Below are 23,058 nucleotides of genomic sequence, written 5' to 3'. Positions count from 1 at the left end.
GGGATAAGCTTCATTTAAAACCTCAACCATTTTAGCCCCCACCCTAGCAAGCTTAGGGTCATTACTTTTGAAGACTTTTGTGCTCACTCTTTGCTAAAGCTCTACAAAAAGTACTTGTTGTAACATCTCACATCGTCCAGGGGAGTGGATCATGTAAACCTTATATGTATATTCCTATCTCTACCTAGCAAGAGTCCTTTTGAGAGCTCACTGGCTTCGGGTTCCATTGGAACTCCAAAGTTAAGCGAGTTTGCGCGAGAGGAATCCAAGGATAGGTGACCCACTAGGAAGTTCTCGTGTGAGTTCCCAAAAACAAAACTGTGAGGGCGTGGTAGGAGTCCAAAGCGGACAATATCGTGCTACGGTGGAGTTAAGCCTAGGATGTGGTGAGGGCTCGGGCCGGGATATGACAATTTGGTATTAGGGCCAATCCTTTTGGTATCAGAGCCAATCCTTGCCTGGAAGTGTGCCGACGAGGACATCGGGCCCCTAAAGAGGTGGATTGTAACATCCCACATTGCCCAAGGGAGTGGATCCTGTAAGCCTTACATGTATATTCTCATCTTTACCTAACACGAGGCCTTTTGGGAGCTCACTGGCTTCAGGTTCCATTGGAACTCCGAAGTTAAGCAAGTTCGCGCAAGAGGAATTCCAGGATGGGTGACCCACTGGGAAGTTCTCGTGTGAGTTCCCAGAAACAAAACCGTGAGGGCGTGGTAAGGGCCCAAAGCGGACAATATCGTGCTACGGTAGCGTCGAGCTTGAGATGTGGTGGGAACTCGGGCCAGGATGTGACACTTGCATTGAATGTTAATCACCCTAAAATTTTCCTATAAAAAACACACAGATAAGATACCAACTCACACACACAAGGCTACTCTACAAATTTACTAGCAACTGGCACACAAGCTTTGCGTGTGCAATGAAATATATCTTTGATTTTTTTATTGTTTAGGTATAATTGGAACATCCAAAAGTAGAGTATATGATCTGGTGGTTCTGTATATGATGTTCAATCTAACCACAAAAAATAATGACAGGATACATTCCCATTCAGTCCAGATACTTTAAGATGAACATATTGCATATCCTTATTCTTGATTTACAACCTTTTCTTTCGATATCTTTTGATGTCTAATGGTTCAAACATCAACGCATGCGAAAATGAAATAAAGCTCAAACTCACGAGTTAGGCCATACCTTCTGAATTTTACAATAATATTAAAATATAGTTTGACAACAATAACATTACTAACTTCATGATTGTGGTACATCTGTCAAAGATGGTGTAATCTTCAGCACTACTTAAGTGTAACAACCCGTCCCGATATTTATTTACGGATTTTTGAAACAAGGGTATTTTGGTAATTTCTCCTTGTGGGCTAGATATTTTTGAGATGGGATTACTTTTGTTCTTAATGTGTGTGCCCGGTAGGGCCCACTTGTTTTGGATTGTCTCCCCGGCCTAACCTCTCCTCCTTTCCGTCTGTCTCATTTATGTCCCTCTCCCTCTCGGACCTTACTCTGTCCATCTCTCTCCCTCGTCACATCCCTTTCCCTCGAGCGCCACACTTACACACACATACACCTATTCCCTCCGACGACAACACAACCACCATCACCTTCACTCCTTGCTCTCTTTCTCTCTCCTCATCTTTGTGGAGCACAGAGACACCCATTAATGGAACTTAGCATACCCACCTCCTCGGCGAGGTTCCACGTTTCTTGGCCACTTCCCGGCCACGGCTGGACCTTAAAATGGTATCTTTCTTTTCCTCTCCCTCGTAGCTTCATTTCCATGGTTTAATAATCGAGTTTAATGTAAAATCGAGGTCGATTGAAGCTCGGGAAGCTCCGGCTTCCTCTTTTTTCGCGAATCCGGCCTAAAAATCAAATCAACCAAACCCATGGAACCCGGCCCAAGCCTTTGGGCCATGTAAGCCTGGCCCAAACCCAAATGGCCCTAGCCTAGGAACCAAGCCCAACCTAGTCAGATCTTAGACCCCTGGCCAGCACGTAGTCTGAGCGTGGGACTGCGCATGGGCATGCATGGGTGCCTGCCTTGGCCAGCGTATGAAGCACACGCTCCTCCACCAGAGGTATTGTGCTCCACCGCCATCCACGGCAGCACCGGCGACTTTTCCTACGAACTTTCTGGTGACCCAAAATGGGGTGCGGCGGCGCGTGGGGGTACCTAAGGTCCCCCTTATGTTTTTCGACGTCCTGAATCCATTTATGATGTCTGTTTCCCGAAATTCAACCATTTTAGTGTAGTTTTATTAATTGGTACCTTTATGTGCTTAGGTGCAATTGTGCATGGCGTTTCCGTCCTCTCTTGTTTGCATGGCTCTTCGACGGCGAAGTATTGTGAGTGGACTCCTTCTAAAATGCACGATTTTACTATTAGAAATGCATACATGAAAAGCATGATTTATTGGTTACATTTTATGAAATGTTTATGAGTAAATTGGATTTACACTTTATGTTATATTATGCTTTATCGACTTTACGTTCTTTGTGGTATATATGATTGATGACTATATACATACTTATGAACGTGGTTTTATGATATGTCATTTTAGCTACTGAACTCCGATTAAAATAGATATATATATATATATATATATATATATATATATATTAGAAATATTATGTTAATATTTTTATGTACTTACTTAGTGGTTATTCATACGATCTGCCTACGGGCGAATGTCCTACCTACGGGCGAATGATCTACCTTCGGACGAATGATACTGCCTATGTGCGAATGATACTTTTATATTGGCTTCGATCGGGTGTTGTAGGAGCCTACGGGCGATTGATATTTATATTAGCTTCAGTCCGACATTTGGTTGGTGCCTACCAGTAGAAGATATTTATATTGGCTACGGCCGGACGTTTGATTAGTGCATACGGGTGGAAAATATTTATATTGGCTTCGGCCAGGCGTACGTTGGTGGTTTCAGCCGGGAGATGTAGTGCCTTCTGGCAATTGAAGATATATGGTTATATATATATATATATATATATATATATATATATATATATATATATATATATGCCTTGTGCTACCACTACTAAGCAACCTATATACGATATATGTTTTATGAAAGGTTTTATGGCATACTAGGGTTTCAGAAAAACCTATTACTTATTATGCTATGCAAGTTTTCTAAACCTAGGGGTTAGTATGTTAAAGATTAACTGTTTTAGTATTACTTATATATTAACTTGGTCCACTCATGTTTTGTTTTGCACCCCCTCAGGACTTAGATTTGAGGCGTACAATCCCGGCGTCAAGGCACTCCCGCCTCGGCATCTTCGAGTCCTCTTGGTGTAGGACCCATCTCCTTATTCATTCAATTTTATATTATTCCTTTTTAGTGTCTCAATTTAGTTGTATGCTCTGAACACAGTCTACAAATGCATATTCATTATAATTAAATTTACAAGTTTTATTTATGTCGGTTAATTGTTCTTAGTTCTCAAGAATCCTAATATGGCTTCGTCACCTTCGTGTGTCGGCCAGTACATGCCTACCCTGATGTTTGGTGAATATCAGGATCAGTCGTGTCATAAAGAAACCAAACCTTGCAAGAATGGAAAAAAATCCAAGTGCAACAAACGAAGCAAAAAGACTAACACATACAACATTTAATCACATTTAGAAAAGATTCATGTAAAGGGGTGAAGTGCAACAATCCTCTGCTGCAACAGGGCTGCAACATGTTATTGAAGATTTAAATACCGGATATCTTCAAGTTAATTTGACGAAATCTGATCTCCCGACCGACCTAAAAATGTTGACAGAATAAGATGCAGCATCTTACCTACATGTAAATAAATTCCCAAAACACTCAAATTTCAGCTTGAAAATGAAACGAAATAATCTTCAGAGAGACACAAATTTATAGGACAATTTTACTCGAACTTACAGATTGATTCTTGCTTCATTTGGCGATTTGAATTGAAAATTGGTTAAGCTTGAGGGGAACGTGGCAGAAGAAAATTGCTATTCTTACCTTACCTGCATGTGAGGTTTTGAAAAGAAAAAAAAAAAGGTTGTGAGATTTTGAAAAGAAAAAAAAAAAAAAAAGCAAAAACTTGCTTGTGCAAAATTACTTTAAAGTCCATAATTTTTTCTTTTTGCATATTTTCTTTCACTTATGTTTGAAAGGTTATGATTGTAATTTCATTGGTGTTTGGTTACAAACAGGGTTCTATTAATATGTAATTTAGATAAAACAAAAATGTTATGATAAGGAAAAATGGAGCAAAACAGTCTGTCAACTTCTTGTCTCTACAACTATCGCTTTTAAGCTTCAAACTCTCTCTCAATACTCATTTTTCACTACAAATAAGTGTAATAAATACATCTTATACTTTCTTGCTTAAAAGATTGAATCATATTGTTAAAACTAACTCAACAATAATGGAATTTCGTCACTTCTATATTTGAAAAACTCTACTAATTCAATGAATTTAGTTAAAATGGAGCATAAAATCTTAATCCACACAAAACTTCTTCAAGTTAGGCTTTTTAGTCAATTAAAAAGATTAAGGGATGAGGAAGTTATGGTCATCTTAAGTTTGTATCAACTTTTTATCAAAGCAACTGACAGTCTTTATAGATTGCTTTTTAGTGTGACTCTTTACTCTTAAGCAAAACATAATTACACCATTTTATTCTACACAAAACGTTCTTCAACTTTAGCTCTTGAATCATTAAAAAAGGTTAAGAAACAAAGATAGTTTTGATTAAAATCACTCAAAATCTTGAAAGATCTCCAGCAAACTGTTCCACTTTAAAGAGTTCTTAATAATTATAGTTTTGTTACAAATAGGTCAAAGTTAGAAAGATAACCTTTTAATGATAGGTGCGAGGCAAATGTAAAATGTCACACTGAAACTATAGCACAAGAGGATAACAAATAAATACGGAGGAATAGATGATGTTATTGATCTTTCTTTCTTTCTGTCTGTATATTTTTTCTTTATGATTTTCTCTGTGTACCTTGAAAGCATACAAAGTGCTCTATTTATAGAGCAATTCCAATACTAATACATTAATTACATATTGAAAAATTACAACACTTTTTGGAAAATGTGATCTCCTGCATCCCCAGAGTCAATTTCAATCTATTATGGGAATTGACAATGTGTGTATGTAGTCATAAACAATGCCAATGTTAAAAACCAATCTGTGAGGGCATTGAAAAAACTCCACCCAGACACTATGGGCATTCACTACCCATCAATATTTTCAACACTTCCCCTTGGATGCCCACATATCAGCATCAGTTGCCTAGTTAAAACCTTGCTTGGAAAAACCCAGTGGGAAAAAAACCATAGCGAAGGAAAAAGAGTACAACTTTTCCTGGATTGTTGATATAGTGTTAAGTATGCTTATGTTGCCTCATTAAAACCTTAATAGGAAAAACCCAGTGGGAAAAATCCTAGTCGAAGGAAAAAGAGTACAACATGCATGTATCATGGGTGCTCCCCTTGATATGTATCTCCCCCTGATTTTGCATTCTCCAAATTTAGTTGTTTGGTAAGGCGACGTAATCTGATACTTTGCACTAATTTCTGAAACATGCACTTTGGTAGAGATTTAGTGAACAAGTCTGCCAAATTTTCATTTGAACGGATTTGTCTGACTTCAATAACTTTAGCCTTCTGAAGCTCATGTGCACTGAAAAACTTTGGAGATATGTGTTTAGTCTTATCGCCCTTGATGAATCCTTCCTTCATTTGGGCAACACATGCTACATCATCTTCATGAATGACAGTTGAATTATTTATCTTCGAAGTTAGACCACATGAATTCTGGATATGATGGATCATTGATCTTAACCAAGAACATTCACGACTTGCTTCATGTAAAACAAGTATTTCTGAATGATTTGAAGATTTAGCAACTAATGTTTGCTTGGTTTAGCACCATGCAATTGCTATATCTCCATTCTTAAACACATATCCAGTTTGTAAGCGGGCTTTATGCGAATCGAAGAGAAAACCAACATCTGCATATCTAACAAGGACCTGGTCATTTGTGGAGTTCTTTGAGTAGAAGAGACCTATGTCTGTTGTCCCACGAAGGTATCGCAATACATCTTTGATACCTTTCCAATGGAGAATTGTTGGAGCAGAGCTATACCTTGCTAACAAGTTAACTGAAAAAGCTATATCTGATCAAGTACATTGTGCTAAATACAACAAAGCACCTATTGCACTCAGATATGGTACTTCTAGATCAAGGATCAGTTCATCATCTTCTTTTGGACGGAATGGATCTTTCTTAATGTCCAAATAACGAACGACCATTGGTGTGCTGAGTGGATAAGCTTTGTCCATACCAAATCGCTTCATAATTTTTTCAATGTAAGCTGATTGGTGGACCAAAATTCCACTAGCACAATGTTCGATCTGCAGGCCAAGACAAAATTTTGTTTTTCAAAGGTCTTTCATTTCAAATTCGCTTTTCAGATATTCAACAGTTTTATTGAGCTCTTCAGGAGTTCCAACTAAGTTCATACATCAACATACACTGCCACTATAGTGAATCCAGAATTGGATTTCTTAATGAACACACAAGAGAAAATGACATTGTTGATATACCCTTCTTTGATCAAATACTCACTTAGATGATTATATCACATTTGTCCAGATTGTTTTAGGCCATACAATGATTGCCTTAATTTGATCGAGAGCATACCTCGTGGTTTGTTACTTGTTTCAGGCAACTTAAGTCCTTCTGGGACTTTCATATATATGTCAGTATCTAATTCTCCATATAGATACAAGGTGATGACATCCATAAGTCGCATGTCAAGTCTTTCTGAAACCACTAAACTTATTAAGTAACGGAACGTAATTGCGTCCATTACAGGAGAGTATGTCTCCTCATAATCAATTCCAGGTCTTTAAGAAAAGCCTTGTGCAATGAGCCGTGCTTTGTATCTTGCAATCTCGTTTTTCTCATTACGTTTCCTTGTGAATACCCATTTGTAACCCACGGGGTTTACACCAGGCGGGGTTTGGACTACTGGTCCAAAAGCATTTTGCCTTTCCAAGGAATTTAATTTTGCCTGGATTGCATCTTTCCACTTAGGCCAATTCTGTCTCTATTTGCATTCATCAACAGAGTGGGGCTCAATATCATCACTCAAGATGATTTCAGTGGCTACTGCGAATGCAAACATATCATCGATGATTATTTCATTCTGATCCCACAATTCATTTGTACATGCATAATTTATGGAGATTTCTTTGTTTTCATGTACTTCTGTCTCTTCAAGGACATGTGTCTCATCAAGGACATTTTCTTTTTCTGGAAGTCCAGAATCATGAATTATGAATTTGTCATTCATTTTCTCTTCCTGAATGATTTCATTTGGATTCAGTTTTTCCCTCGACTTTCTCTTTTGAGGGGCTGAATCTTTTGAACCTGGGGGTCTACCACATTTTAGGCGTGCACCAGATGAATCATTCGCTGCCACTTTATTTTGTCCAACGGGGACATCAATTCTTACAGGTGCATTTGCAGCTAGTATATGTGATTTTGTCACTTTCATAGCATCATTAAATGCATCTGACATTTGATTGGCAATGCTTTGAAGATGAACGATCATTCTTACTTCATTTTCACATTGAATGCTTCGAGGATCAAAATGTGACAAGGTAGAAACAACCCATGTCAGCTCTTTCCGTTCTTCTAGAACGGTCTTTTCTCCCCCTAACGACGGGAAGACTGTCTCATCAAAGTGACAATCAGCAAAACGAGCTGTAAACATATCACCTGTCAAGGGTTCCAAATATCTAATGATAGATGGTGAATCAAAACCCACGTAAATTCCCAGTCTACGCTGAGGTCTCATGTTAGTGTGTTGCGACGATGCAATAGGCACATAAACAACACAACCAAAAACTAGTAAATGTGAAATGTTTGGCTGATGTCTAAACACGAGTTGTATTAAGGAGTACTGATGGTTCGCTATAAGTCTCAATCGAACCAATGATGCAACATGTAAGATGGTATGTCCCTATGCAGAGACGGGCAATTTAGTTTTCATAAGCAGAGTGCGAACTATTAACCGAGGCCACTTGATCAATGCTTCTGCTAAACCATTTTGAGTATGGATATGAGGAACAAGGTGTCCAACATCAATGTCCAATGTCATGCAATAATCATCAAAGATTTGAGACGTAAATTCACCAGCGTTATCAAGTCGGATTGATTTAATGGGATAATCTGGGAATTGTGCTCGTAACTTAATTATCTGAGCAAAAAGTCTCGCAAAGGCTACATTATGAGTAGACAAGAGACAAACATGTGACCATTGGGTAGATGCATCAACAAAAATCATAAAATATCGAAATGGTCCACATGATGGTTGAATAGGCCCACAAATATCCCCTTGAATTCTTTGCAGAAATGATGGGGATTCAGCATCAACCTTTAGTTGTGATGGTCTAATTACCAACTTCCCTTGAGAACAAGCTTTGTAAGGGTTATCATTTGAGATAGCAATGTGTATGCTCACTAATGGATGTCCATTAGAGTTAATAATGATCCTACGCATCATGGTAGATCCTGGATGACCCAGACGGTCATGCCAAAGCATGTAAACCCTTGAATCAATGAACTTCTGGTTCATGACAGTATGTGATTCAATTGTCCTTATGTATGTATAATACAATCCACTCGACAAACCACGCAACTTTTCCAATATATGCTTCTGGGTATCATTGGAGGTAATGCATAGATACTCCACATTTTCTGCATTTTTCGTTTTAATGTGGTATCCATTTAAATGTATGTCTTTGAAACTTAACAAATTTCGAGTAGATCGAGTAGCATACAATGCATTCTATATGGACAATATTGTTCCATTTGGTAACATAATCTGGGCTTTCCCTAAGCCTTTAATTACATCTGAAGGTCCTGATATTGTTGTTACCCCTATTCTTGTAAGTATTAAGCTTGAGAAATACTTTCGATCACAAAGTATTGTATGTGTGGTTGCGTTTTTTGCAAGACAAATATCTTCGCCATTTCTCATGTTCTGAGAATAACCACAGTTTTTATCCATGCTTTTTGAGTAAATGGAATCACAGTTAACAAACAATTTATAACAGGAAATGCCACTTTTATTGAATTGAAATGCTAGTTTTCAGCATAATAAAAGTACATCAAACATAAATGATTTAGTCGGACCGGTATACTTCATTCCCCCTTTCCACAATAAAGTCTGAACCATCTAGGTGGGTTGTGTTCAATTGCCCTGATAAGTCAAACACTGGATCAGGTATATCCATTGGTTTAGCATGGTCGAGAAAATTGGTCTTGACACCCTTCTCCTTGAGGGAGGTTTGATACAGATCTACCAGATGTTTTGGGGTACGACAAGTACGCGCCCAATGCCCATTGCCACCACACCTATGGCAAGCTCATTCAGAGTTCCTGGGAGCATTGTTCATATGAGCTTTGCTTTTGTGGTGATTCACATTTTTGAAGCTCCGGCCTAAATTATGCTTCGGAACCTGGTTGTGAAACTGAACTCCATGGTTCTTGCCTTTCTTGTTCCACCGACCTCGCTTGTGGCCACGTCCTCGTTTATGATTATCACCACCAGAGGATGTGGCGTTCATTTCAAGAGAAGCAGCATTCACTTCTGGGAATGGTGTAGATTTAGTAGGTCGGGAATGATGGTTTTTCATCAGGAGCTCATTGTTCTGTTCAGCTACTAATAGCACAGATATCAGCTGGTTGTACTCAGTGTAGCCTCGCGCTCTACACTGCTGTTGCAGAAGCACGTTAGAGGCATGAAATGTGCTGAAAGTCTTTTCCAGCATATGTTCCTCAGTAATAGTATCCCCACAGAGCTTCATCTGAGAGGTAATTTTGAACAACACAGAATTGTACTATGCCATTGACTTGAAATCATGGATCCTTAGATGAGTCCACTCATAGCGGGCCCTTGAAGAATCACCGTTGTCTGGTGATTGTATCTGTTTCTCAAGGCATTCCAGAAAGCTAACGGATCTTCAACCGTTAAGTACTCGCTTTTTAACGCCTCATCAAGATGGCGATGAAAGAAAATCATGGTCTTCACCCGATCTTGAGAGGATGAGTTACTCTTTTCCCTGATGGTATCTCCAAGATTACTTGATTCTAGATGGATCTTGGTATCCAGTACCCAGGTCAGGTAATTCTTCCTGGTAATATCCAGGGCAGCAAATTCAAGCTTCGCCAAGTTCACCATTTTCTTTTCTAAAAGAAAATGAGATGTGTAAGAACTTGCAATAATATGTATTCCTGGAGGAATATAATGTTAGAACTTCTGGTTCTTACAAATTTTTCATTTTGATCTTTAGGCCAAAATGATAAGCACTCGAAGCTTCTGGCTCTAGATTTTCAGGGTGAATGAGGAGGACGATTGTATTGCACCATTCTCATTGAAATAATGTAACATAGAATGGATGATTATTCCGCACCACTCAAGTAGCAAGAAAATTTAAATACACAGAGTAGGGTAGGTGATTATACCGCTCCACCTAAAATTTGCAGTAAAATTAAATCTGCAGTCCACGATAGGCGATGATATCGCACCGTCTTGGATCGCAATAAGAATAAATTTGCAGTTCAAGATGGGCGATTGTACCACACCATCTTGGATTGCAGTAAAATTAACATAAATAAACACTGGGTTAGTAATCAATATCCAAACCAAACAAGAAATCAAAGATGTATGTAACCATTAGGTTGAGAACTAAGAGCAGGCATGGAGTAAACAGTTCGTCACGAGGGTATATCGCGCAGTTGAGGCAGAGGAAGAAGATGAACAGTAAAAACCTTAGGGGAAACATTTTTTTCTTTCTTTCGTTCAGCGAAGAGAAATGAGAGAATAATTATATTTAGAGACTCGTGCTGATAACATGTTATAAATAGGTCAAAGTTACAGAGATAACCATTTAATAATAGGTGCGAGACAGATGTAAAATGTACACTGAAACTATAGCACAAGAGGATAACAAATAAATACGAAGGAATAGATGATGTTATTGATCTTTCTTTCTTTCTATCTGTATATTTTTCTCTATGATTTTCTCTATGTACCTTGAAAGCATACGGAGTGCTCTATTTATAGAGCAACTCCAATACTGATACATTAATTACATATTGAAAAATTACAGCACTCTTTTGGAAGATGTGATCTCCTGCATCCCCAAAGTCAATTTCAATCTGTTATAGGAATTGACAATGTGTGTGTGTAGTCATAAACAATGCCAATGTTAAAAACCAATCTATGAGGGCATTGAAAAAACTCCACCAAGACACTGTGGGCATTCACTACCCATCAGTATTTTCAACAAGTTTTAACTTTTCAAACGATGTAAAATCATTGTCATTCATATGGGAAATAATCTTTTATGTGTCCTTACCTTAACCATTACTTTAAAAACAAAAATGCTACAATAATAAGGGTTGAAAATCAACTCTTTCGAAGCATCCTCGGTAAGCCTCGTCGAAAAACTCTTTATGAATTTTGAAAATTCAAATCCTCATATCTCACTGGTTTCTTATCCGTTTTCAATGATCTTTACATCAAATTTAAGCTCAAGCCTCAACTTTTAATCTAGAAAATATGAGAAACAATGGCCAAGTACTTAACAAGAAATACACTACTAATAAAGGTTGTAACCAAACATCACCGTTGCATTGCAGTCCCAGTTTTCATCATTTCTGGACCTATTGACTCCGAACCTGTTTGTAAACGTTAAATGATCGGATACCTTGTCATAAACCCTATGAAATGGACTACTCAATGGCGTTATTTGAACGTAAAATGAACGAGATATTAATAAAACAAGTTTTTCTACATTATTATAAAATAAATTGTACTTCCCTTTTTATTTTTCGTTTCACTTTGGTAATGTAATATTTATCAAACTCAATTATGCTCTTATTAAATAAAAGTTTTACTATGAGGTACTTCAAGAAAATTGTTTTGAGTGTCTTTGAACTCGCATAATAACGCACATGTCGTCCTTATTAGCCATGAAATTGGGGGGCGTGACAGATTGGTATCAAAGCAAAAGTTTTCATTTTTAAAAGAAAGAAAAGGACATCATGGCAAGAGAATGGAGTTGATAAGAAAGAGCATCTATGTATCAGCAATGTGTTGTATCACCTAATTATTTTTTCATGATTAAAAGGGAATTTTGGAGTCAACATTTGTTATTCATGCATTAATTGAATTTGGTTGTAGATATGCTAAAACCATTAATTTGAGATCAACCACATGTAGATTTTTTTTGTGTGCCTATTATACATACATTATAAACGTTTTTGTTATGTACAGACATGTACAACCACAATCAAAGTTTCATGCCTAACTAAGAAATTTCAAAAGATGTATGAGCAATTTCATCAACATGCCAGAACCTTGGCTTATATATTACCGTAATTGTGTGCCAAAAGTACCCTTCAAGTAATCTGGATGAGCTCGCAAATAACTATGCAGTTGAGGGACTTAACATTTGGACCGATGTCAGCTTAATCTTAGCGGGATGGCTAAGTTACTAGGCATATTGGGCAGTTCCAAGTTATGCGCAATCTGAATAGCCCGTGACGGGATCAATCAATGATCTTATAGTTTCTCAAATGTATGATAAACCGTCAACTTCTGGAAGGCCATGAAAGAATAAGACTACAACCCTAATGGACTTAGAATTTCTAATTATTTGCTTCCCAAACGTGGAGGCAATTCTCAAAGAGCCACGCCAACCCTGAAGTCTTAAATTCTTCATAGTAGAAGTTCTTAGGAACTCTACTTTTAAATTTACTCCATCTATGTATTTTTTACTAAAAGCACGACAGTGCTGCTTGTAAAAGCCTTGCATGATTGATGAATTCAAAATAAGTGTTGCTTTAAATTCTTGTTTTGTTTGCTTAAACGTAGAACCCGTTTAAAATATATTCATTAATGAATTTAGGAGAAAAAAAAAAGGGAACATTTTGTCAAAGCTTTTGCAAGAAGGATGGAGGTGAATCAACTTGGTGGGAAGCTAGGACGACTCGTGATGCATATTCGAAACTTAGGAGCAAGAAGTTTCTGGAGGCAAACCCTATAAGGCAAAAGAATGGATTTACAACCTGAAGATTCATTTTGAACTGATGGATTGCACTCAAGTAGAATTCCGTAAGAGAGTTGTTTGGTTGTTGGAGGAAGATGCTCGCTACTGGAGATTCTATTTCTTGACCTTTAGGAAAAAAAACAACCAAAGTATTTTAGACGTATTTTGAACTATTTGTTTTTACTCCTTAAATACTTGACGCTAATCTTTCATACGTTTACCTATGACGTTAGTTATAGGATTAAAATAGGAATAGCTTCAAAAGAAACGTGCAATCGGATAGTTTAATTGGTCATACAAATGCATATGGATGGGTCATGATAGATTTCAATTTGATATCCATTGCAAAGTTTCTTTAACATGTTAGCCATTTGTATTTGCAAGTTCATGACAAATCATTGAGATAAAGGGGCTAAAACGACTCTTAATTTTGCAAAGGATAATAATCAAAACTTGGAAAAATATCAAAGTTTATAACTATTCAAAAATTGATTTTATGGTTGGGGAAAGCCTCATTTAAAATCTCAACCATTTCACCCTTCACCCTAGCAAGCCTAGAGTCATTAGTTTTGAAGACTGTTGTGCTCACCATTTATTAAAGCATTGTAGAAAGCATATGTATGTATGTTAAACACTCTAAAATTTTCTTATAAAAGAATACACAGACAAGGTACCAACTCACACACACAAAGCTTCTCTATAAATTTATAAAACCGAGATGTTAGGATAAGGAAAAAGGGAGCAAAACAATCGGTCAACTTCTTGTCTGTACAACTATTGCTTTCAAGCTTCAAACTGTCTCACTCAGTACTCATCTTTCAACTTCTTGTCTGTGCAACTATTGCTTTTAAGCTTCAAACCGTCTCTCTCAGTACTCATCTTTCACTACAAGTGTAATAATTGTATCTTATACTTCCTTGCTTAAAAGATTGAATTATATTGTCAAAACTAACTCAACAATAATGAAATTCCGTCACCTCAGTATCTTTGAAAAGTTATAATGATCAATGGGTTTTAGTTAAAACAGAACATATAATCTTTATCTACAATAAAAATGCTTCAAGTTAGCTTTTTGAATCAATTAAAAAGATTAAGGGATGAGGAAGTTATGGTCATCTTAAGTTTGTATCAACTTTTATCAAAACAACTAACACAGTCTTTATATATTTCTTTTCAGTCGTAACTCTTTACGCTTAAGCAAATATAATTACACCATCTTATTCTACATAAAATGTTCTTAAGCTTTGGCTCTTGAATCATTAAAAAAGGTTATGAAACAAGAAAGTTTTTATTAAATTAAAATCACTCAAAATCTTGAAAGATTTCCAACAAACTGTTTAATTTTAAAGAGTGCTTAATAATTATAGTTTTAACTTTTCAAATGATGTAAAATCATAAGGGAAATAATCTTTTATGTGTCCTCACCTTAACCATTACTTTAAAAATGAAAATGTTCTAGTAATAAGGATTGAAAATCAATTCTTTTCGAAGCATCCTGGGTAAGTCTGGTCAAAAAACTCTTATGAATTTCGAAAATTCAAATACTTACCAAGAAATGCACTACATAATAAAGTTTGATTACAGTGTAGGTCCAGTTTTCTTCATTTCTGGACCTATTGACTTCGAACCTACTCAATGAACAGATTCATTGTTATAAGCCCTATGAAATAGCCTACTCCATGGCATTATTGAAACGTAAAATGAACGAGATATTAATAAAATAAGTTGAATGGTTTTAAGGGCTGGTTTGGTATTGCTGTGTTTTGAAAAAAAACTATTTCTACTGTGCTGTGAGAATAAGCAGCTATGAAATAAAGCAGCATAGTGTTTGGTAAACTTTTTTGTAAAAGTGCTTTTGGAAAAAAAAAAAAAAGCAGTATTATAGTGTTTGGTAAACTTTTATGTAAAACAGATGTGAAAAACAACCGGTTTTTCAAAGCTGAGTTTGCAGTGTCTTGTTTTTAGCTTTTTTTTCACCCAAAACTGTGAAAAAAAACTGAAGCTGAATATTTATCAAACACAAAAACAACTTTTTTTTATACTAGCATTTTTCAAAATCACCTCAGTACCAAATCAGGCTTAAAAAAATCCTGACAAGCTTTTTCCCCACATTTTGAGCAAGAAATTTTTTTTCAACTTTAAATTACTTGTATGTACTTAAGCTTATGTTTCTTTATTCTTATGTATTATAACATACACTTTTTGTTTAGATATTTGTAAGTTAAAGGCTTGGAGCTTATATATTCCTTTTCTGATATTTATGACCTTGTTGAGTACAGTTTAGCAGTCTACGTAATGATGATGGTCAGTATATTACCCCATATTAAAATGTTACTGGTATTGGAAGATTGCTAAGGGTCCTCGTGCCTTCAAATATTGCACTATTATACTCATGAGTTTACCGGTCCTCGGGTATATACAAGCTTTGGAATGCTGGTAGTTTAAATCTGAGCGTAGTGCCGCTTCTAACCTATTATTTTACGGGTTCAATGGGTGAAGTTGTAGTTTATAACGTGATAAAGAATAGAAGATATACATACTTAATACGTTCCTATATATAAATCCATGCTAAACCATATATCTTATTCGAGTAGTGTTTCATTTCATTGATTGGTGTTTTAGCGTTCAATAATGACCTTTCTTAAAAGCTTAGTTGTATACGTTGGTTTTGTTGTAGTTACTTGTTTTGTGCAACTCATAATACTACACCTTCGTCTTTTTCAAGAAACGAATAGGGGACGGGGAAGATTATGAAATAAAATATTGTCATTGGAGTTTTTCTAAATTATTATTTAATGAATTGTACTTTCTTTTTTATTTTTCATTTCACTTCGGTAATGTAATACTTATGCAAACTCAATTATACTCTCTTATTAAATAAAAGGTTTACTCTAAAGTTCAAAAATATGGGCACAAACTAAAATAAATAAAAAAATCGTACATATTAAAAAAAATTACAAATTAAAAATAGGTACAAATTAAAAATAGAAATATATGATAGAAAATTTAGTCATAAACATTAAAATACTGGATGTAACGTTTCTAAACTCTTTTTTTTATTTATTTATTATTATTTTTATCTCGTAACATTTCTAACTCTAAATGTTTCTACTTGTAAATAATTAAAGAGTTTTTATTATAAAAATTATATATGCTGACATGTAAATATTTTATTATTGAAAATAGCATTTGCCTACACACTTTGTATGTGTTTATATGTGAATATTTTTTATTTGTTTTTAAAATAGGAAGGAAAGAATGAGGGAGAGGACGTGAGAGTGAGAGTGGGAAGAGAAGTTTTTGTTTTTGTTTCTTAGTTTTACTTGTAATATTTTTTTAGAAGATTATTTTTTAATAATAGATATATGCTAAAATCACTACTAGTTCAATAAAAATGGCAAAATTTGGTTTTGTGCAATTACATTATTGCCCATCATATTTTTCTAAGATAGAAGATTAAATAGTTTTTTCACCTTGTTTTGGTTGACAAAGAGAGTTACTTAGATAGTGATGTGGAAGATCTACATTTTTAAGTAATGTTAGATAAATTAAATTTGGAGACTAGTTATCAATAAGAATAAACACGTTTATCAACGTAAGTAATAAACCAATCATTAGCTTTCATGTTCTTTAGTTTTCAAAATTTAGTCTCCCTAGTATTAGTCAAATTTCTTTTTAGGGTAATGCTAAGGAGACTAAATTTGTATACAAAACTTTGAAAACTAAATGACATGGACATTGAAGATAAACTTGTTCATTCCTTAGTGACACATCATTTAATTTATAAATTTTATCTACAAATTTAGTCTCCTAGCCTTACTTATTTTTTAATGAGTAATTTTCTTTTCCAAGTAAGGCACTTAGTACTAGTACAGTCTAATGATATTTCTCTTTACTTGAGAGAAAGTACAATCTAATTATATTTCTCTTTACGAGAGAGAGAGAGAGAGAGAGAGAGAGAGAGAGAGAGAGAAGAATGCTAGGAGGCATTTTGAAATTAGAGAATTGGGAGTTGTAATTACATTTTCACCACCACAGCCATGGACGACGATGAATTTCGACGCCTACTCGATCTCTTCCCTATCGTCCGATCTCGCGACTACCATGTAACCCCCTCTCTCTTCACCAAAAGAAACTGTTTTCCGTTGCCTTTTCTTTCTTTCTGGTTGTGATGCTTTATGGAATATGGTTATCTTGTTCGTTGTATCAATTAGAACGCATCGTTGAATATTTAATTTGTGGAATCTGGCAATCGTTAAAACTTGTTGGGCAGATACAGTATCTACTTTTGAGATAACCCTTTAACATTTCCTATAGTTAGAAGGTGTAAAGATTGAATTTTGATTGTTAAAAGGAAAAATATTGGATTTTGATAGGGATTTCGGTATGCTGCTGCTGCTCTGCTGCAGCTGCCGATGCCATGCGGGACTATAAAAATTATGTATGCATGCTCAATTAGGAGTGAGAACCTTATGGAAGGTCTAGGTTTTGAGTCCTGGATGATGCTGAACAAGCGGCTAAGGAGGCTGTGCGGACAAATTGATTTAGATGGATGATGGGTAGCATTAAGTAGTTTTGATGATGTAGATACCATATTGAGTCAGAGAAGAAAAAAGGTTTCAATCAACTTGGTTAAAGTTCAGAGTCACTCAGTACTACAGTCCGGTGGAATTCCTCTTCACTTGTAAGTGAGAGATCTTAGGTTCAAATCTCGTGAATAATGAATTCGATAACAAATTAGGTTTTGTGTGGCTTAGCTGAACTCCCCCCTCCCTTTAGTGCAAAACATACCGTTGTACTAAAGAAAAAAATTGCATTGGCCAACGTCAAGGATGCATATGAAAATGCTGAAATTTTCATTCTTGTTGACTTGTCTCTCCTTATTGGTGATGGTCAGTTTCCAGGGTTAGAAGATGAGTACCTTAATTAGGATTTATTTGGTTTATGTTGGATTATATTAGGGATCCAAAATACTTATTCGGGTTGGGTGTGCCATCCTTGCTTCTTCTTCCTCTTCTCTCTTTGTATTTTGAATGGATATGGGTGGAAATCAAGCACATGTTCTATTGAAGGCCTTTATCAGGGATAAATGGGAATATGTCAAGGGTACAGTACTTCACCCCTACTATAGTTATGTCTTCAAAAGGGGATCTATATTGGCGGAGGGGTGAAGGTTCTGTTTAGAAGTGATGGTTTTTGGCATAGTTGATAGTATACCTCAATAAATAGTGGTTGATGTGCTTGAAATGCTGGTGAGTATACATTTTATCTGGACACAGGTAAACAGGCATCCTATGGAATAGTGTTCAGATTGGTAGCCGTTGTATTGTTATCTCTTTGTGGACTTTACATGATTTAACAGCTGGTAGGTTAGAGGTTCTTTACGTGTTCTAAGTGGTTAGCTTGTCTGCCTTGTATCGTTATTTTAATCCTGAAAAGATCTGTTTTCCATGCAAACAAGATAGCGCAAAACGGTTCCCTACGTTTGGCTACCTGTTTTAAGCATGGCAGGAGATCTACAAGGAAATTTTTTTTCAACTATCACTGCACTTTGTTCAACTTTTATGTATGAATCCAATATTTAATATTCATTATTAAAGTGCCATTATGTTAACTTTCACAATTGTTTTCCTGGTCTGTTTGTAGTTGATTTGAGTTTGTGTGCTAAAACGAATATTTTACATAATATCAAGTTTTTACATGATATGTTTTTTTATTAACATTTTCAGTCTGTGAAGGGATGAAATCAAGTCTGTAAACTAACTAACTTGGTGGAATTTAATAATGGGAGACCTTTCTTTTGCTGTTACAAAACTATTGTTGCGCTTTTTCTTGGATCCATAAGGTTCTTGGCTTGTTTCTATTAGTCTTTTAAACCTTTTATCTGGTATCAATGACGTGAGCATCAGATCAAAGAAACGGCTTCATGGTTTTGGGCATAAATCTCACATTGATATTGTTCAAGGAAGTAGAAAGCTTCATGGAATTTGATTGTTGTAGGAAAAAACTTGTGAGGTTCGGAATCATTTCTTGAGTTTCTGCAATGTCAAAGTTCTGAGATGGTTTACCTAGCACTTATAAAATTCTTGTCCTATTGCTGAAAATTAAATTCCAGGTATCTTAAATGATTCTAAACAATTTGGTGGAGCGATCAATCCATTTATTCCGTTGGAATTGACCATTCTTTTACTAGTTATTATGAATTTTTTTTGGTTGATTATATATGCATCAGCCCATTCTTGAACAACTTTGTGTAATTTTAGGGTGAATCAGAACAATCTAGAGAATCAACTTCTAAGTCACCACAGCATGAAGCGGTATTACTGAAATTTTGTAAAAATTTCCATTTTACAGTACACACACATTCACACACGTGGTGCTTGTTGACATATTTGAATGTTCTCAACAGCTTAAAGGGTGGCAGGATGCATGGGATGAGGATAAAAGTGAAGTGGAGAAGCAAGGAATTGGCGAACATTGTATGTTTTAACATACGCACTCTCTATATTCATCTGCCATGGATAAATTATTAACCAAAACGAAATTCCACCAGTTTGCTGGTATTTTGTGGAAGTTAAATTTATTGCACTTATCTTAATGTGTAATTGCAGGTGAATTCTGGGGGAAGCTAAAGTTGGTTGCTGAGAGAAAGGTATGTCCATCTTCGCCTTTGATTTTCTTGGTTTTCATTGGATATGTGGTGACTGTATTTTACATAATATGAATTTCGAAGACCATTACACAAAACTTTTGTACGAGGTTTTGAAATTAATTGAGTTGATGGAGACTTGTGCAGTTGAAATGAACATATAAGAAACGGCAGAGATCTTATGCAACTCAGTTTTTTTTTCCCTCTCTTTGCTAGTTCATAATAAAACAAATCTAGATAGAGTGACTACAACCACCAGCTCCAGAATAAGTCCTCTTGGCCTTACCTCAAAAGAAACAAAAAATTAAAACTCACTTTGTTTTCTTGTTTGAGTAGTTAAAATGCTAATTCTTTACATATAGTAAGTTAGGAACCAAATCGATCACAAAAAAATAACACTCTGTTGTAATTAAAAGAAAAAAAAAATAGTAATGTTAACAGAAGCCTTGGCCTGTGGACACTGCTTGGTGATAAGCTAGTGTATGTAGTGTGCATGCCTTATCGGTACTTTTAAGTGGTATCGTATTTGTTAGTTGATCATATGTATCAGTTGTCAGCTGTTCATCTGTTGATTGTAAATTTTGCGTTGTTCAGTGAAGTCTTATTTACAAATGGAATTAACTGAAATTGAGGAGACTCTTTCTCAACTACAAAGGATGAAGTAAATGAAACAAAAAATAAAGCCGAATAGTTTCGGTTGTCCCAATACAAATTTTGGCTTGAAGGACAATGGAGAAATACGAAAGGAAAACTAACTGCTTATCCTCAATTGTTTAGGTGGGTGCTACAGAAGCGGAGAGATTTTGCAAGGCGTTTCAACGGATTCATAAGAGACTTGTATGTAGAATATGTTTTTCAAGGAACAATAGTCGTAAATACGAATTTAGTTTCTGTCTGCATTGCTGAAATTCCTCGATTGTATTTGCTTCAGGTCTGTGAAGGACTGAGTTTGGATGCTGCCCAATAATTCCTGAACTTGTCGTGATCTGTACCATAGATTCTGTGTGCTTTTGTACGTTTACATACTTTTGTGTATGGTGATTGGAAGCTTTTTCCTTCCTCATCCTCCAAGGAAACTCTCGTGTCAAGGAGTTTCCGGCGACCACCCCCCTCTGATAGACAACTGAGATTAGACCGACCCTTGTGATTGTATGAACTTTGTTAAACCATTCTTACCTGAGCTAATAGGCGATTGTTGTTGGGATTGTTTTGGACCTTCACAAGTGACAAGTTTACCTGTCAGTATAATCGAGGTTTTCCATCTGTTTTGTTCGTTGAACGCCAATCTATGACAACGCTATACGAGTCTTCCTTCGACGTTTTACATTTTCCTTGGTTACAGTTAATAGAAAAGGGATGGAAAAATAGTACACGAATCACTTGTACTTACAAGGAGCTTCAACACAGAAACGCCGAGCTAAGGGTTTAGGAGGGTTTTTGGAGCTTCTCCAGCTTCACAGAGAGAGAGAGAGAGAGCGTTATCACAATAATATTTCTAGAGGTGATTGGTTAACTATTTTTTAGTTACCGTGGAGGTATATGGTAATTCTTTCCTTCCATGAAAAGAAAGAGACAATTGGAGATTGGACAGCTTCCAAGTAGGGAGGACACTAATAGCATCCAATGTTTCTGATATGAGTTTTTCTACAACCGCTAATTAATTTATTACCTAAATTTTTTAGATCTCAATTGATATGGAGCGATCCATTTGTTCTTGTGTTCACCCACTTTGAACCTTATCTATTTACCACGTATGAGATACGACAATTTAGTATAAAGTAAATTTTGAATAATAGTTAGCCTCTATGATGCAAATTTGGATTTTTCAAGTTTGCCCAAACAAATGTGTTCCTATTCTACACTCGAATTTAAATTTAACCGACCGTAATTTAGGTTAATTTAGCGTAGGTTAGCGCACGAACTTTCCACTCTAGAATGAATACTCATCATTTGTGCGTCCTAGATTGAATCATCATGGATCTCATTGTTTTACAACATTGTGAATATTTACGTAAAACCGTGAGATATTTTCTGAAATACAGCAAGATGATTTTAGGATCACAAACTCAATAAATCAATTATACAAGAAGAATCGCCACACAGCCAAGAATGTCTTTACTCTCTCCTTTAATTTAAATGCTCTTGCTATTGAATAGAATTTAGCATGGAAAGTGCATATATTGTGAGAGCATAGACAAGTCCTTGTATAATGGTGAAATAAACCTCTCATATATTTACCCTAAAAGAGGCAGGAATAAATTGGTTGGCGAACTCGTCATTTTCGAGATTTGAATTTAAGACCTCTTAAATATTAATGAAGACGAATACAATTTAACCGTAGTATTAAGTGGTAAAAAAATAACACAAATAAGAATATTATTTTGGCCATGATTTTTTTTTTGGGGGTGTTACAAAATTGCATGAATACCAACTTAAATATAAAATTACATGATGTAAACGACAAGAGACATTGATACTAAAATAGTCTTTACATCAAGTGGCCCTCTACTGCAATGGTGAAGAGGAATGTTGCCCTTACACTACAACGTGGATTTGAACCTCGTCAGCTTCCTAATCTAACATCTAATTGAACAAATCAATCGTTTAACAAAATGAAAGTGGAGAAGCAAGGAATTGGCGAACATTTTATGTTTTAACATACACACTCTCTGTATTCATCTGCCGTGGATAAATTATTGACCAAAAAGAAATTCCACCAGTTTGTTGGTAATTTGTGGTAGTAAGTTAAATTTATTGCACTTATCTTAATGTGTAATTACAGTTGAATTATGGGGGAAGCTAAAGTTGGTTGTTGAGAGAAAGGTATGTCCATCTTGCCCTTAATTTTCTAGGTTTCCATTGGATATGTGGTGACTATATTTTACATTTAGTATGAATTTCGAAGACCATTACACAAAACTTTTGTATTGTGTCAAATTTTGACACAACTGGTTTCTGAACATTTTGAAACATAAGACGAACATAAATTTTGACACAACAGATGAATTCTGGGGGAAGCTAAAGTGGGAACATGTGTTCGACCACCACAACCACTTGCACATGCTGTATAAGAGCCTATCACATTTTTGTTTAGTAAATAAATTGTTGTCTATCAAATGATAGTTACTTGGAAGGAAAACTAACTACTTGTACTCAATTGTTTAGGTGGTCTAGATTTGTCCCTCGCACAACTCCCATAGGTCTTGCCTGTCAGGTAAGGTCTGCTGCTTGGTGTATTGAGTTTGTTATTAGTTTGAACGGTGCCT

The 23,058-nt window shown here is 35.8% G+C and overlaps 1 protein-coding gene, 1 long non-coding RNA gene and 1 pseudogene across 4 annotated transcripts; 1 reads left to right on the top strand and 2 right to left on the bottom strand.

Moving 5' to 3' along the window:
• Window positions 1-9,210: 9,210 nt before the first annotated feature.
• On the bottom strand, window positions 9,211-9,894 carry LOC137726753 (uncharacterized; annotated as a pseudogene).
• A 7,213-nt stretch (window positions 9,895-17,107) lies between these two features.
• Window positions 17,108-21,053, top strand: LOC148698049 (uncharacterized). Of its 3 annotated transcripts, none has more exons than XM_088691161.1 (6): window positions 17,108-17,249; window positions 19,407-19,460; window positions 19,568-19,622; window positions 19,755-19,795; window positions 20,570-20,629; window positions 20,724-21,053. In XM_088691161.1, the coding sequence occupies exons 1-6, from the start codon at window positions 17,184-17,186 to the stop codon at window positions 20,757-20,759; spliced, it is 312 nt and encodes a 103-aa protein (XP_088547287.1). In that variant the 5' UTR covers window positions 17,108-17,183; the 3' UTR covers window positions 20,760-21,053. The 3 variants fall into 3 exon arrangements, with proteins under 3 accessions (XP_088547287.1, XP_088547286.1, XP_088547288.1); XM_088691160.1 differs by having other exon boundaries at window positions 19,553-19,622; XM_088691162.1 differs by lacking the exon at window positions 19,407-19,460 and having other exon boundaries at window positions 17,109-17,249; window positions 19,553-19,622.
• On the bottom strand, window positions 17,144-22,925 carry LOC148698048 (uncharacterized). The gene is made up of 2 exons (XR_015960792.1): window positions 22,739-22,925; window positions 17,144-20,136 (listed from the first exon to the last, which is right to left on the bottom strand). It is a non-coding gene; the product is annotated as an uncharacterized LOC148698048 (long non-coding RNA).
• Between the last annotated feature and the right edge of the window lie 133 nt (window positions 22,926-23,058).

Source organism: Pyrus communis, chromosome 3 (assembly GCF_041283825.1).
Source record: "Pyrus communis isolate YQ-2024b chromosome 3, ASM4128382v1, whole genome shotgun sequence".
Taxonomy (NCBI): domain Eukaryota; kingdom Viridiplantae; phylum Streptophyta; class Magnoliopsida; order Rosales; family Rosaceae; genus Pyrus; species Pyrus communis.
Note: the sequence above shows the minus strand (reverse complement) of the source record. Positions and strands in the feature narration are given on the sequence as shown.